Source organism: Ambystoma mexicanum, chromosome 4p (assembly GCF_040938575.1).
Source record: "Ambystoma mexicanum isolate Mex_15411 chromosome 4p, UKY_AmexF1_1, whole genome shotgun sequence".
Taxonomy (NCBI): domain Eukaryota; kingdom Metazoa; phylum Chordata; class Amphibia; order Caudata; family Ambystomatidae; genus Ambystoma; species Ambystoma mexicanum.
In genome coordinates, this window is record NC_090927.1 from 1264589215 (window position 1) to 1264604864 (window position 15650).

General features: G+C 44.7%; 1 protein-coding gene across 3 annotated transcripts in view; it reads left to right on the forward strand.

Annotated features, from left to right (window-relative positions):
- Positions 1–15650, forward strand: part of WDR27 (WD repeat domain 27) — a 2413256-nt gene that overhangs the window by 2318665 nt on the left and 78941 nt on the right. For all 3 annotated transcript variants that reach the window (XM_069606956.1, XM_069606954.1, XM_069606955.1), the window contains exon 23: positions 8892–8994. In XM_069606956.1, coding sequence (XP_069463057.1) covers positions 8892–8994 — 103 coding nt within the window. The remainder of the gene's footprint in view (positions 1–8891; positions 8995–15650) is intronic.

A 15650-nucleotide genomic window follows, 5' to 3' on the forward strand; every position in this document is an offset into this window, starting at 1 on the left:
GGAAGCTCTGAGCCCATACTGATGGTCATGGCGACAACCAACAAATTCAGTATGGGGAGTAAGCTGGGAGATGGCCAGCTTTTCCAAGAGTTTGCTTGGCAAAGTTATGATGGAGAATCAGCAATAGTTTTCCTGGCATTTATGATCAGCAGACGGTTTCTTGAAGAGGGGGTGCACAAGGGAGTGCTTAAGGGGAGAGGGGAAGATCTAGTGGTGAGAAAGTGATTACAGAAATCGGCCAGGGCTAGAGCAAGGGTATCAATATGGTCCTTGATGGTTCGGGAGGAGCAGGGGGGCACCTGTTTGGATGACACTTTCATAGATTGGACTTGTCTAGAAACCACGTCAGGTGTTGTAAGAGAGAAGGAGGAGAAAGGAGGAGAGGGGGAGAGATGGCCAAAGGGGGGCCAAGAGGGGGAGGAAAAGGAGATAAAGGACAGGCTATCCTGAGTTTTAGGGCTCCTGAGTATTCAAAGTCCATGAATCAATTGTCTCTAACAGACTATGGTTCCCAAAATTCTCAAATACTGGAACGAAGAATTGAGAATGGAGCAAAAGATCACAGGCTCAACCAGCTTTCTAGTGTTTCCCAGCACATACCTGTGCCTCGGAAATGTAAGCAGCTCAAGCGAGAGACATTGACTGATTCTGTGGAGACTGGCGAGCGAGAGCTGAACCTCGCAGTGAGGCCGGGGAACTGAAACGCTGGAGACGGAGTGGAGAAGCAAAGCGACTCGCTAGTGGAGAAAGAAGCTGCCGCTCGAAGAGCCATTGTGTGAATGCCACGAGCAGCTGAGGTACTCCTCAGCGTTCGTAGACTGAGAAAAGCAGCATCTCACCTACCAGAGCAGAAAGGATAGCAGGCATGTTAAGCAGAAGCCCCGACGCACCAGCGAATGAAGAAAAGGCGGCCACAAGGAGAAGGCAGGCTGGAATCCTTGATTGGTAGACCAGGAGAGAGTGAAGCAACACCAACGTAGACCGAGTCCACTAAGAAGCTGAGCGGACAATGGGCATGTTGGTGAGCATGCTGAGTGCAAATATATCAAAACCAATTTACAAAGACACAGTTTCGACATATTACAAAGCGGGAATTTAAATACAACACATCCTCCTAATGTATGGATGTGAAAAGTAGAAATTCTTAAGGAACAGAGAAGAGATGACCTATCAAAGAGGTACGTTCTCCTACATTATATACATGGACCTGTGGGAGCGTGCAAACTCTGAGTGTATGAAAAACACAAGTCCTGACAAGAAGATTAAACCAGGCCATTCAAGTGTGGTTTAAACAGAGGTCCTGGCAAGAAGAGTAAACCAAGCCATTCAAGTGTGTATAAACAGAAGTCCTGGCAGAAAAGTAAACCAGGCCATCAAGTGTTTATAAACAGAAGTCCTGGCAGGAGAGTACACCAGGCCATTCAAGTGTGCGAGAGCAGAAGTCCTGGCAGGAGAGTAAACCAGGCAAATCTCAAGTTTGTAAATCAGATGTCCTGGCAGGAGAGTGTACCAGACAAGTAGAACAGACTATGTTAAACAAGAAAGAAGAAACCACCTCATCTGAAATTGTGAAACAAACCATTTTGTGAACTAGTGTGGTAGTAGGCCTAAAGAAGGCCCAAGGAACTATTATTGACAAAACTCAAGGAACCTAGGGGAAGGGAGCTACTCTCTGGAACACAGACCTTTTTTTTATCCTTGAGAGGTCCAAATAACTATTGTGTGGAAAAATCCTCAAGGAGCTAGGAAGATTCCAGAGGAAGGGGACTACCCTCTGGAACCAAGAACCTTCTTCTCTGAGGAACTTTTTGTTTCAATCATTTATACTTTATGCACACGTTTTTTTCCAAACCTTCAAGGGTTAAAGATATTTTCCTTTTCGCCTTTTAGTATAGTTTGTAGTGTGAGGCACCAAAAAGTTTCTAGATTGTTTGCAAATCCAAATACATGCATTATGAAATGCAAAAATAATGTTTGTTAGTTTTGTTTTGGGGACCTGCAGAGTATCATAAATAAAGGGGTGGCACCCTAGCACCCACCATTCAATGAGCCACCACTGCTTTTCCCACTGTACTGTTTTACTTCATGCCCTGTGATTTTAGCAAATGTGGTGTTCTGACAAATTTGCTGTTGGGCAAGACAATTTAAGCCCCAATGCGGGAAAGAGATTAACATTGCACAAAGTGTATTAGGCCCCAGTGCCCTAGAGTTGAAAGGCGATGTAACCACTAAAACATGTGATTCAATGTAGTTGTAGGATTGGAGTGTTACTTTGTATCACAGATTACTGTTACAGTAGGTGGTAATATTAGTAGAATGTACAAGGTATTGCGCAGTGTACCATGTGTAGCGTTTAGAGGCATGAAGGAAGAAGCTCCATGCACATGGGAACAAAGGGAAGTTAATGTGGGGAGACACACTAATTCTGAACATTGTACATGTGAGGGTTTGATAGAGGTGTAAAATGTTAAAACATTATAGTATATGAACACATCGTTTTTCACTCAGTTTAAAAGGCCATTTAAGTTACAGAATGTGTTACTTTGCAGGGAAGGGGAGTTTTGGCTGGCCTAGAAGGTGGCATAACTGAGGTCACAATCGGGGGATGGGATGGAAGCAAGCCACATATGGCCGGCTGTGATAATGTTGCAGAGAAGAGCATGATGCAAAAACAATGTTTCAAAGTCTTTACGGTCAGATTGACTTGTAGATACAAGAGGCAATTTCCTTGGGTTCGTGTAGGTTCTTGCATGGCATGCATGCATAGGTAATGAACCACATGCAGGACCAGGGTTTTTATGGTTCCGAAGGATGTAAGCAGGTTATGGGTTGAAAATTATATGGTCTGAGATGGTAGTGGCAAGTAAGGCTACATGTGGTACTGACGGAAAATAATACAAAGACGCCAGCAGGTTTGAATTTTATTGTTGTTCCAAAGGAATAATAGCCCTGCACAATCACCGTCTGAAGTTAATGGATTTCAGTCACATGGTATGAATAATAATAAACTTGGGTATTTATGAACAATATGTATCATGTGGAAATATGTCATGTCTGACGATGGAAGATAATCAAATGTCAAAAGGGGTGTACCTTATGAAAGTATCCAATGGGAATTTTAGAGTTTGGGGTATTTAGTTACGTTGTATTAGTGTTAGCCAATGGAGGGTTGGGGGATGATTTTCTAACAAAATATGTGTGATTTGTGTAAATTGTTTAAACTGTATATAAGCTGCTATATTTTATTGCTCGAATGCTCTGAGAACTGGGTTAACTTTTCAGCTCTAAGCAACTGACTAGCCCCTCCCAATAGTGAGTATGCAATAAACCTGCTTTCTGACAGAAGTGCATTCGTCTCTTTATGGAAGCTGTACTTTTGCATTGGAAGGGTTCAGACATGGCCCAACATCGCATTTAAAACATGTGCATACTAAATGTACTTTAACAGTCTCATGGGCCTCATTACAACCTGCCAGTCCGGGAACGTGCAAAATCCGTGACGGCGGTAAAAACGTTTCCGTGTCCGCAAGGTTGCGGAAAAACCGTCCGATTACACGCTGTCGGTCGCGCGCACCACACGGACTCGGAAAAGTTGTTACCGCCGTCACGGAAAACCCCACCGAAATGGAAATAACGAAGCCACAAGTGGCGCTAAACCCGTTTCCGCCTCCGCCACCACGGACACGGAACCGGAAATACCATGATCGCCAAAACAGGAAACAGAGAGGCGGCCATCATATAAAAGCACAATCCATTGCCATCCAGAGCCAGCACAAGCACAATCCTAACTCTGAGAAGCCAAAAGGGACCACCAGCATGTCTGCCAGGATTCCTGCTCAGAGGCAGCGCAAACAGCGCTTCAGCGAGGCGGAGCTAACCATCTTGGTGGAGCACATTGTGGACAATGCTGAGATGCTGTTCAGCGCCGACCAACGGCGTGCCACACAGCAGCGGAGGAAGGAGGTGTGGGCCGAAGCTGCACGCAAGTGCACCGCCGTGGGCGTGGCAGTGAGGAGCGTGAAGGACTGCCACAAGCGTTGGGACGACCTGAGGCTGAGGGTACGCAACCTCATTTCCATGCACCGCCAACGCAGCAGTGGGACAGGCGGAGGACCCCCTTCCCCACTGAGGCTGCAAGCATGGGAGGAGCGTTGCAGCAGCGTCCTCCACCTAGAGGGAATCCATGGGATCGGGCAGGCTGAGGCAGGAGTGAGCCCACCTGCAGATGCCGGTAAGTGCCCAAACATGAATGCCACATGTAAATATGCAGTTGTGAGTACTGGGCCAAAGTACCCATTAACAACCCCCCCCCCGGCAGTGCGTGTGTGGGCCAAAGGACCCATTAACAACCCCCCCCAGGCAGTGCGTGTGTGGGCCAAAGGACCCATTAACAACCCCCCCCCCTCCCAGGCAGTGCATGTGTGGGCCAAAGGACCCATTAACAATCCCCCCCCCAGGCAGTGCATGTGTGGGCCAAAGGACCCATCATGATCCGTATGGCAACCAATATCACTGAATGCACACACCAGCAATCAGATGCATGTGACTAACACTATTTAATGTGCAATCTTAATGACGCATGTGATGCACCCATCTGCCACCACAACAACACTAATTGCATGCCCTTTGTGTCCCCACAGCCGTTTCAAGTGACAGTGATACTGCACAACAGGCCAGCCAATCTGCATTGGCAAGTACACTAGCCACCGCCACCACACAGGAGGATGCTGCCGGCAGTTCTGCACCTCTGGCCACATTACCAGCCACTACAGATGTGCGGCACACCACCACCACCGACATCCCCACCGTCTCCACACTGGCTGAGTCTAGACAGGTGCCACGTGAACCTATCATGGCCACCCAACACAACACTGAAGGCAGCAGCACTGCAGAGGGGGCGGCCTGCAGTGATAACAGTGCCCCGCAAGAGCACTCGGAAATGGGGCCACAGGGGGAGATGCCACATTGGAAGACCTGGGCTCCTTCCATGAGCTGGGGTTCAGCCCCACTTCACTGGGGAGTCCCATGAGGTCGCCCACCCCATCCATGGCCGAACTGAATGCCCGCATGCAGCGGATGGAGGACCAGCAGTCTACCCTCACCCAGCTGGTGGAGAGGCAGCTAGAGGAATCCAGGCTGCAGAGGGAGAGCTACAGCGCCTCAGTGCGTCGCCTGTCGAGGTCCATTGGACGCTTTGCGAGCACCATAGTGACCCTTGCACGCCATGTGCGGGAGGGCAACGACCACACCTTCAGGCTTGTAGAGGCCATGTTGGTTGGCCAACAGGCAAATCTGGCACGGATGCCCTCAATCCCAGATTCTGGCCCATCAAACACTACCACCCCATCCAGCTCCACTACTGCCAGTCCAAGGAGGCGCTCGAGTAGGCTAACGGGTCCTTCGGGCAAGGTTGCACAGGCACAGAAGCGCACACGGAAGTGACGGCATGTGTGTGGGGCAGTGCAGGACACATGTGGACTACAAGGGTGTGAGAGGGGTGGGCACATTTGGGTGGTGGGGTAGGTAGTTTTGGGGGTTTGGACAATGGGCTCTGGGTGGGGGTGGGCACTTTTTGGTGGTGGGGTAGGTAGTTTTGGGGGTTTGGACAATGGGCTCTGGGTGGGGGTGGGCACGTTTCGGTGGTGGGGTAGGTAGTTTTGGGGGTTTGGACAATGGGCTCTGGGTGGGGGTGGGCACGTTTAGGTGGTGGGGTAGGTAGTTTTGGGGGTTTGGACAATGGGCTCTGGGTGGGGGTGGGCACGTTTGGGTGGTGGGTGGCCCCGGGTGTACAGCTTCCCTAACCAATGCACCTTCTTCCCTGTTGTTATCACATCAATACATCACCATTTCAAATCAAGACATTCATGTGTGGACATTGATCATTTATTTTGCAGTGCAACTATTAATTCATTGTCGTCACCATGTTTGTGCATTTCTGTGAATGTGCTGTGACTCAAAAGTAAATGCGAATCAGGGCATCCCATGCTCTCTGGCCATCATGTGGACCCCCAGGGGGAGGCGGTGCCATCCCATCCCCATCTCCATCCCCATCCCCATCCCCATCTTCCTCATCTGCGTCTGGTGGCATTGGGATGTTCCTGCGCAGGCATATATTGTGCAGCATGGCACATACGAGCGTGATTTTGCCTGTCTTCACTGGGCTGTACAGCAGTGATCCGCCAGATCTGCTCAGACAGCGGAAACGGGCCTTCAGCAGTCCAAATGTCCTCTCAATCATTCCACGTGTGCGGATATGTGCCCTATTGTATGCCTCTTCATGCCTGTTCCTTGGTCTCCGTACAGGTGTCATCATCTATGGCGTGAGTGCATATCCCGCATCACCTACATGGGATGTAGATGGGGGAACATGTCAGTGTTTGTGGCATCATGTCCTCATCTGCTGCTGTGCATTCGTGTATCATCATTCATTCATGCATATGTACCATGCAGTGTATGGAGGTATGTCTTGGGCATCACGAGGTATGTCGCTGACTGCATATGGGCCTACACATTAACTTGCATGTTTACTGTGCCCTGCGGGTGACATTTGATTGTGTGCATATCATGGTGCAGTGCTGTCCACACATGGCAGAGTGACTCCACTGTATGGAAGTAGTGAATACATGTTGTCTCATTTAAACGCCTCTCATGCTTTTTGGGGCAGTGTTTCAATTGAGGGTGGGTGTCTGCAGTGGCACAGGGTTCATGGGACAGTGAGGGGATTGGCTGTGGCAGCGTGTGCACGGGCACATTGTGGTGCCCTGTCATGTCTTCCTTCATGATGTTTGGCATCCGCTGTGTATTTGGTAGATGGAAGGGGGGTGATGCATGTGCGGTCACAGCGGCACACTCACAATGCTCATTGGCCTGGACACACACACACACCACTCCGACAGGGTTGTAGCATCGTCAGCTGTACTCACCCAATAGCCATGTGCTTTGTCCGGCATAGCGTTCCATGTACCGTGGCAACGTGGAATTCCGCAGTACCATTGAGTCATGTGATGAGCCTGGGAAACGTGCGCAGCAGTGTGTAATCAGTTGCATGGCATCACAAACCATCTGGACATTCAAAGAGTGATACTGTTTCCTATTGCGGAACACCACCTCAATTGCATGTGGTACTGTCAGCTCGACGTGGGTGCAGTCAACTGCGCCTATGCAATTTGGCATGCCTGCTATGGCATGGAAGGCCAACTTGGTGGCAATGACCTCGGGGAGGGTGCGGGGTAGGGCTATGTGTTCCGACACATGGCGCAACAGGGCATCCAGTACCTGTACCAGGATTTTTGAGAAACACGGTTGTGATTTGCCGTGCAGCTCACCAACCGTGTGTTGATAGGTGCCAGTGCCAAGGAAATGCAGAACTGAGACAACCTTCAAGAGGGGGGGGATGGCGGTGGGGGTGTCAATTAGGCTGCTGATGTTGTCCACAATCATGGCGGTGATGTGCAGGATTGTTGCGCGGTCCAGCCGGTATAGGGTGTGGATCTGTCCTGGGGTGAGGTTCCAGGGTGAGGCCCTGATGCGTGGTATTGGTGGCTGGCGGCGGGGTCGGGCTGGCTGGGCAATGGGGTTTGCCATAGCTGCAGGGTTGGCTGGTTGCCGCCTGCGCCTCCTCCGCCTACCCCTCCTCCTCTGCGCCATTACTGCCACCATGTGCAGTGCTGCCTGTTGGTTGAGTAGGCCCAGTCCCAGTGCTACTAGACCTGCTGCCTGCATGGTTCTGTGTTGTGTTGGGCTGGGTGTGGCCCTTTTGTAGGCTCCCAGTGGCCTGCTAGGTCCAGCTGGGCTGATTTGGTGCACCTGTGCCCTGATTCAGTTCAGCAGGCAGTGTATAACGCCATGTTCGCGGTGGCGGCGGTTCCGCCACCTTGATCACGGTATTTACGCCATTTTTTTGCCGGTATTTCCGTGCCCGCGCTAGTTGTGATGCTCACAGTGTTTCGTGTTGACGGTAACGGAGGGGTTATCCGTGCAGACGGACTTAACGGGAACCCTATTTCCGCGGTGGCGGTTTAGGGTGCTGCTATTACCGGGGCCGCGGGTCATGATTGCGCAGACATGGAAACGGTGCCGGTATGGTTTTACCGGCAGTGTTAATTCCGGACCGGAGTACTTGTAATGAGGCCCATTGTGTTGTTTACCTCAGCACATATGCATTGCTTTTACTTTGATCTACAATAATTCTTTACAATATGTACACCATCACTTACTGGAGGAAGAATAGTTGAGGGGCAACACATTTGTCTTGGAAGCAAGACAAAGCGGCGCACCACAGGTTTGAATCCCGTTCCCGTGCTCAGAAACCACTCATGGGATTAAGTGTGTTATAAATGAACAATACAGTAAAATAAATAAATACTACTCTAGGGGTTAAATTAATTGACTGGAACTTTGCATCAAGGCAAGTGCAATTAACCCTATGACAAACATTTTTCTAGTGCAAATGAATATTCTTTTACTGCTCTTTGGCATCGGGCAAAGGAAATGGAGTAACACCAACATTTCTCTTTTGTAAAAACACACTGAAAGAATAGGGACGGTGTTACAAAGCGCAAGCACAATTAGTATTAGGGCAAAAATGTTCTTACTGCAAAAAACATATTCTTTCAATCCATTTTTGCACCAGGGCATTGTTATCAATAGCCTTACTCGGTTTTGCCTGGTATATTGAAAGAATGTTTTTTGCATTAAGGCAATGTTTGCCTCAGTGGTACTTGAATTTGCATCATCACAAAGTTTCTGTAATACCATTGCTAATTAGTTGGTAGTAGACAGTACTTTAAGAAAAATATACATCTTCACAAAACCATAGTTATTGTTAAAAGCCTCTAATCTTTTAAAGGACACGTATTCACATTTTAATGGAAGGTTCCTTTTTATTCCAGGTGTGTACGTCGATTTGAAGGGCACATTAACCGTTGCCACCCATGTGGAATTGCAGTCAGTCCTTGTGGTCGGTTCGTAGCCTCGGGATCAGAAGACCGATGTGTATGTAAATATCTTATTCATAATGTGCTGCTTTTATGGATGTCTAGAAGGTTATGAATATACATTTTACGAAATAAATCAAAATCTGCACAAATTGGTTATGGAAGACACATGTTTAAAATGGGTCCCTAGAATGGTTACATTCCTCTCATTGGTTGCTCTTCTTTAAAATATGCTCCTATGCACTCTGTTCCAGGAAATGGTATAACTGCCACGAGGTTGTGCCATGCTTGGCATTCTTTAGGCCAGGAGTGATGTTGTCTATGTGTATAGAGACCAGCAGGCACCCCGTCCCTTAGTTATTTTTTTAACTCTCAAATGCAGATATTTTTTTGGGACCCGTCACTTTTTCTTATACGTTTTTTGTCATGCTTTGAAGCCATGTAAAGATTGTGACAAACACGCGTCTTTATCTGATCTTCATCCTTCCTCTGTTTGTAGCATACCCAATGACCCCAACACCAAAGAGTGCTGGTCATGCCAATCAATGCATCCGAAAGAGGTTGTATGGGAAAATAAAAGAGAAATGAAGACTACCTGAATCTAAAGTGAGAGGTGCCAGTATAATACCTCACTTCATTCATGACCTGTGTTTTTCTTCGGATTAAAACAAAAAGGATGCACCTGAGGGATGCAGGCAGGTAGTTACATGCTCACTTGAGAGATAGAACCCGACAAATGGCATGGATTTCCCACAGACCAGGAACATTCCCCATAAGTACATAAGTGAAAATATACTTTCAAGGCCCAACGACTAGGCTTTGATTACATTGAATGTTCTTCTTCCTGCTACACATTTAGAAAATGGATATTGGAACAATAACACTTTTCTTGTCAAAATAAAGATCTGATTTCGAAAATGGAAATACCCACGGACCTGCAACTGTTGCTTCTTGGGGTGTGGGGGGAAACTGACTTCACTAGATATGAGAAACTGCTTGTATCCAAAGCTGTTGGACTGATTAAACAAACTATTGCGTCAGTGTGGGGACTGGCCGAACGCCCTTGATTGACTAAATGGATAGGTGCATAGCCCTGGAAAAGAGTGTACAGGGTATGGGGCTACCCCAGAGAAATGGTCCAGAATATAGGGGAAGTGGGAGGGGGAGGATTAGGAGGGAGGGACATAATCTTTTTTCAATGGGATTATATTTGTTTCCTTCATGCTAATTCTCCTGGTTTTTGTAATTGTATCCCGCAATATTACCCAATCATGTTATGTTCTTCTTGCATTGGTTTGTTCTTTTCTTGTTTTCATTATAAAACAATAAAATGTGTTTTAAAAAAGAACAAGAAATTTTGATAAGCACAGAAGAAAACATAGTTTGTGTTATTTAAAGGGGCTATGCATGTAACTGCAAATTTAATTTCACTTGTGAAAGCAAGCCTTCTTGTCATTTTATAAACTTAAATGATTGATTTCAAATGGAGCACCTCTGTATTTAAATATGAAGAAAGACATTAATTATAGTTTAAATTGTAGTGTGATTCTTTTCCAGGTTATGTTGAACACAAAGGAGTGAAATCACTATAAAGTATTGATAAAGAATGGCTTGTGCACCACCAATATAACAGAAGTAAACACAGCTTTCATGTGTAGGAAATCATTGATCTTCCAATGCGGCCTTCCCCATACTTTTTTTTTATAGGGAAACTAATAATAAAGCTGAACTCATGTTCAACTCAGCCTTGTATTGGGGTTGGTTTTAAGCCCCTGTGATTAGTCATCAAAGAAAAACTTTACAATTTCTTTGACAATAACACCATCTGTTGAAGGCTCACTCAAATAAAAAAAAATAGATGAAATGAAACTCAAAATGTTGGTCTTGGACCTGTTAAATATAACTGTTTATATGGCAATCTGGGCTCTGAAAGACACACCCAGCTCTGAACAAAGATTATTACACTTAAGATCTGGACCTTCCAGTATAATTCTTTAAACTGGGCCTTCCAGGATAATTCTGCATTTAGAGTCATGAAAGAATTTGCAAACAAAAGAAGCCCCTGTCAACCGATCCAGGTTAGTCATTAACTAGGCAAGGGCAGGCATGTTTGTTCCTCCTCAATTCAAAAACAATAGAAATTAACACTTAGTATTTCAAAATGACATTTCAGATGCAAAACACTATTTTCGATGTAACCCCATAACCATGTGACTTACAATCAAAAGGAAATATGATTTGAAACTAAACTGTGAGGGTCTATTCTACAACATGAGTCAACTCACTACAGTTTGTTATTAACTGATAAAATGATTAATATTAATAATGACATCAAAAATAATCGCACACATTTACACCCCATATCCCAGCGATCATGGGGACTTGGTCATTCATAAAAACTGTATTTCATTGATCTGTTATGTTGCTATGAAAAGATATGTAACAAAATACGATTGCATACAAAACAGTCCACAGTATGAAACCCCCCTTTTCACATGTTTAGAAATATGATCAACCTATTAGGATTGAGCCGTGTATTCTCTGGGAGTGTATGCCTAGTAAGCAAGCCAAAAAGCGTGAAGTCACAATGACATGGTGTGGGAAAATTGTAACTATAAAAGAAGAAACACACAGGAAACAGGGAGAGCTAGGATTTTGAAAGCTGCCAAGAAGAGAAATCTCTTTTGTAAATGAAAAATTGCTGATCTTGGATATTATCTGCAGATGAAAGGCACCTGTTCATGGGGGAGCCTGAAACAGATTTACCTGAGGCAGGCCTTCTTTCTTGGGAAAGGGAGAAAGACACCAGAAGGGGCCCGCTAACAGATTTCCTTGGAAACACTTGGGTGTCTCTGCTGGCTTTGTGCCCTAAAGAATAATTGAAAAGTTGTATGAAAATTCAATCAATGCAATTAGGCATAGACGCTATAGAACTATTTTTCTGCAAGCCCAGGGGTGGGTGGACTGAGGAGATAATTGCCACTAGGGTGGGCACATTCCAAATTGGATACTCTTATATTTTAATCTGCAATGTAACAGTGCTGCCTCACTTTATTTAAAGCCAAGTGAGATTTGATTTCTTGTAGAAAACATAACATTTTTCTGTGAATGGCATGCAACGCCTGATTACATCATTACTAACATAATAAGATATTGTAGTTTGATAGTGTGAATTATATCCTGCTTTCTAAACATAGTCAAAGCCCAGGCAAGATTAATCTAAAACTAGAAGCCAACAGCATTTCTACGCAACAGCCATTTGCAAACCTCTGAATTTTTACAGGTTTAGCCAATAGCTTAGTTTGTGCACTAGTGGGCAACACTCATTACTTAACACAGGATTGGTGATTTGTGACCTGTGAAAATCAAAGGTATTTAAAATGATAGATTGGGGAGGAAAGGGAGTTTAGCTATGTCACTTTTAGTTCCATAGAAAAGATGGACTTTCAAGATGAGAGTAACATTTAATGATGTGTTTTTTATGTATCGCCGATGCCCAAGCACTTTACAGAGAAAATATATACATACAATATCACACAACCAAAGTTGGTACTCATTTATCAACCTCGGAATTATGAAAGGCTGAATAGGCCTTGCCACTATTCGAACCTGCAACCTGCGGATCACACATAGATCACAGCAGTGATCGCTCAACCCGCTAAGCTATTTTACATTCTTACATTTCCCTAATTATCTTGTGTTTGTAAGGAACTATGGACTTAAAGGATAAGTGCCCAAAGTAAACTGACAGCATAGAGTTTTTCAGAAAGACTGGGAGAGGACCCATTCGCAAAATGATGCGCCCTGTTGGATTGTGCATCTCGCTCACTGCCATGATGAAAAAGGATTCCCCTGTAAAATGTGAGGTCAAATAACTGTGTGTGCACCCGGATACAAATTGCAACTATTTCCAAGGCCCTTTTTTCAATGCAATGGACATGCCAAGCCTTATACTGATTTACATGGTAACCTATTACATGACATTGCAAAAAGGCCTGATTTCATACTTTAAAGATACAAAAGTAATGTAATTATTGATTGAACTATTGCCTGATCAGTATATAATGACATGCAGAGAAATGCATTTGGAAGTTGGAACTTTTGCCACATGTAGACAAATACCAAGGCCCAAGCATCTGGAGTATGGTTATCACCAACATTATTAGTGTGAATTGCCCTACATTTTTGGCAGCATGAAACATGTACCTCGCTTTACTAGCTTGCAATGCAAGTGTTGCAATTAGCATATTCTCTATTGTTGTAAGACAACCTCCAAAATCTGCCAACAAAGCCAGCTTAATGTCTCACCTGAGTTGGGGGTAATACCTTTGGTAAGTCCGAATTAGGAGACGGGCAAGTAGTAATGATTCTCACAGGTTTTTATTTTTCTCTTTAAAGAAAGAAGACCTAGTCTGTCCCTATCCGGTGCTACTAAACCCTACTCTATACAAAAGAAAGTCAAAAGAGGTACTCGTAACTATGTCAAGATGTCTAAACAGAAATGCAGTCCTCTGCCTGAATCTTATTCTAACCTACATTCTTTCCCTATTTCTTAAGAAAACATAAACTAACCAAGCCAGACTTTGGGCCACTGCCTGAACTATGGACGCCTTTGGGCTTCTGAGCCCCACCCATGTGTCTCTTTACCATAAGTGCACAAAAAACAGAACAGCTTATTACTAAGCAGTAAGCCCAAATGCACTCCTATCGGACCACAGTCCAATTATTTAAAGTGTACTTCCTAACACAAGCTAATCAAAAGCATGTTATTGCGATTTTTTGTTAATATCTAAAACAAATCGTATTTCAGAATTTTGTAATAAAGTAAATCCTCAAAAAGGAGACAATGTTTGCACAAATTTCTCGAGATGTGGCTCATTTTAATTGGCCCATCTCTGTTTTTTTCAAAATTAAAGAAATCAAAATACATTTCCAACAAAAATCATTAATTTCCACAATTCAAACAATCTGATGAAACTGTTTTCATAGGCATTTACAACATCATGCACTGAATACAGTGTTACATTATAATCCACAAATTGAGTTATATTGTTGTGTGAGAGATCAATTCACACATGTGAAGCCCTTATTTTTGCGAATCTTTGCAAATGATCGACGCGTTTCGGATCGAGCGATCCATCTTCAGGGTAGGGGCTTCTCTTTAATTGTTACTCTTGGGCAATAGACAATTCTTAACAGGCTTGACCTATGGAAAATTAGAGAGGTACATTATCTATAAGTAGATACCAACTGGGGCTAAATAAAGTGGCTGGGAACCAGGTGGGTTAAGAGTTACTAACCTCACTCCGGGGGTAGCAGTATTTCAATTCTGACCTATCAAAAGGTAAAGAATATGGGTAGGGTAAATATCAAGTTATTCAAGACACTAGTCCACTGATTAAACGGTTGACTCTTGTATGGCCAGAATAATCCACTCACCCAATCTGCGATAGCGAGGCACCAGAGACTGGGAAGTGGCAGAGGGCGGCTGTGAGGACCCTGGAATGAAAAAATGGGTGTATAGGTTACACTCGAAATGACGTTCGTTCGTGAACAGATGTTAGAATACATACGTTCGTGAACGAGTGTTCAAGGGCATCACCAAATTAGTTTAAGAGAGTTTCCTAAGTTAAAATGGATCTTAGGGGTACATTATACCTTTGTAGGTGGATACCATCATGAGACCTTCATGGTGTAGCCGGATCAACGAAGGCAAACCCACCCAGTCAGAGACAGTGGTATAGCAGAGTAAGGTGTAAATTGCATTATCAACAACAATCAAGAAGTTACATATGGAGTGTAAGCACAATCCAGACATGTGAAACATCATGACACAGTCGTTGGAGATGTAAAATAGTAATCCAAACTAATCCCCAATCATGATTCTAAATGGAGCATCCGTTACATTGAATCGACCCACGGTAAAACAACAACCACCAGCAAGTTTCCTTTTGACAAAATCTGCAATTGATGTTATTTTTCATTTTAACGTTCCCAAGTCTCAATGCCAATGTCATCATACAAAACACATTAAGCCAATGTCATCATACAAAACACATTAAGTCAAATTCAAGGTTCATGCCCCGGGGGTGCAGAGAGTCCAGAAGTTCTATCCACAGGATTTCTCGTTGTGCTAATTTTCGTTGCACACCCCCCACCTCTCTTCCCTGATGTTACTTGTTAGAGGATAACACACTTGAGTTGGGCCACCGTATGGCGCGCCTCTGCAAAATGGATACCAACAGGTGATTTCGAGCTTTTAGTACGTATATTTGACTTGTGCTCTGTCCATCTTGTTTTGGTTTTCCTCGTTGTCATCCCTACCTAATAGAGTCCACAGGGGCATTTAAGAGCATAGATAATGTTCTGTGCATCACAGGTGCATGAGTGTCTCAACTGTATGCGTTTGCCTGAGTGGGGATGCGTAATGTAATCGCCTTTAATGATGTTGCCACAATGCTGGCAATTGTGATATGGCGTTGTTCCTTTGAACTGAGGTATCGTGTTCGGCAAAGTCACTTCAGCTTTTACCAGGCCCATCAGTGAATGATCCGGCTAACAAGGATACTGCGGCTTTTTTAGAAAAAAGCAGATCCGAAGAGGAAAAAAGAAAAAATCCACAGAGAAAGAAGGGAACGAAGAAACCCTGATTGTGAATATATCATCATATCACCTCTTCAGGATGGAGACACAAGTATTGAGGAAGGGTCTTTC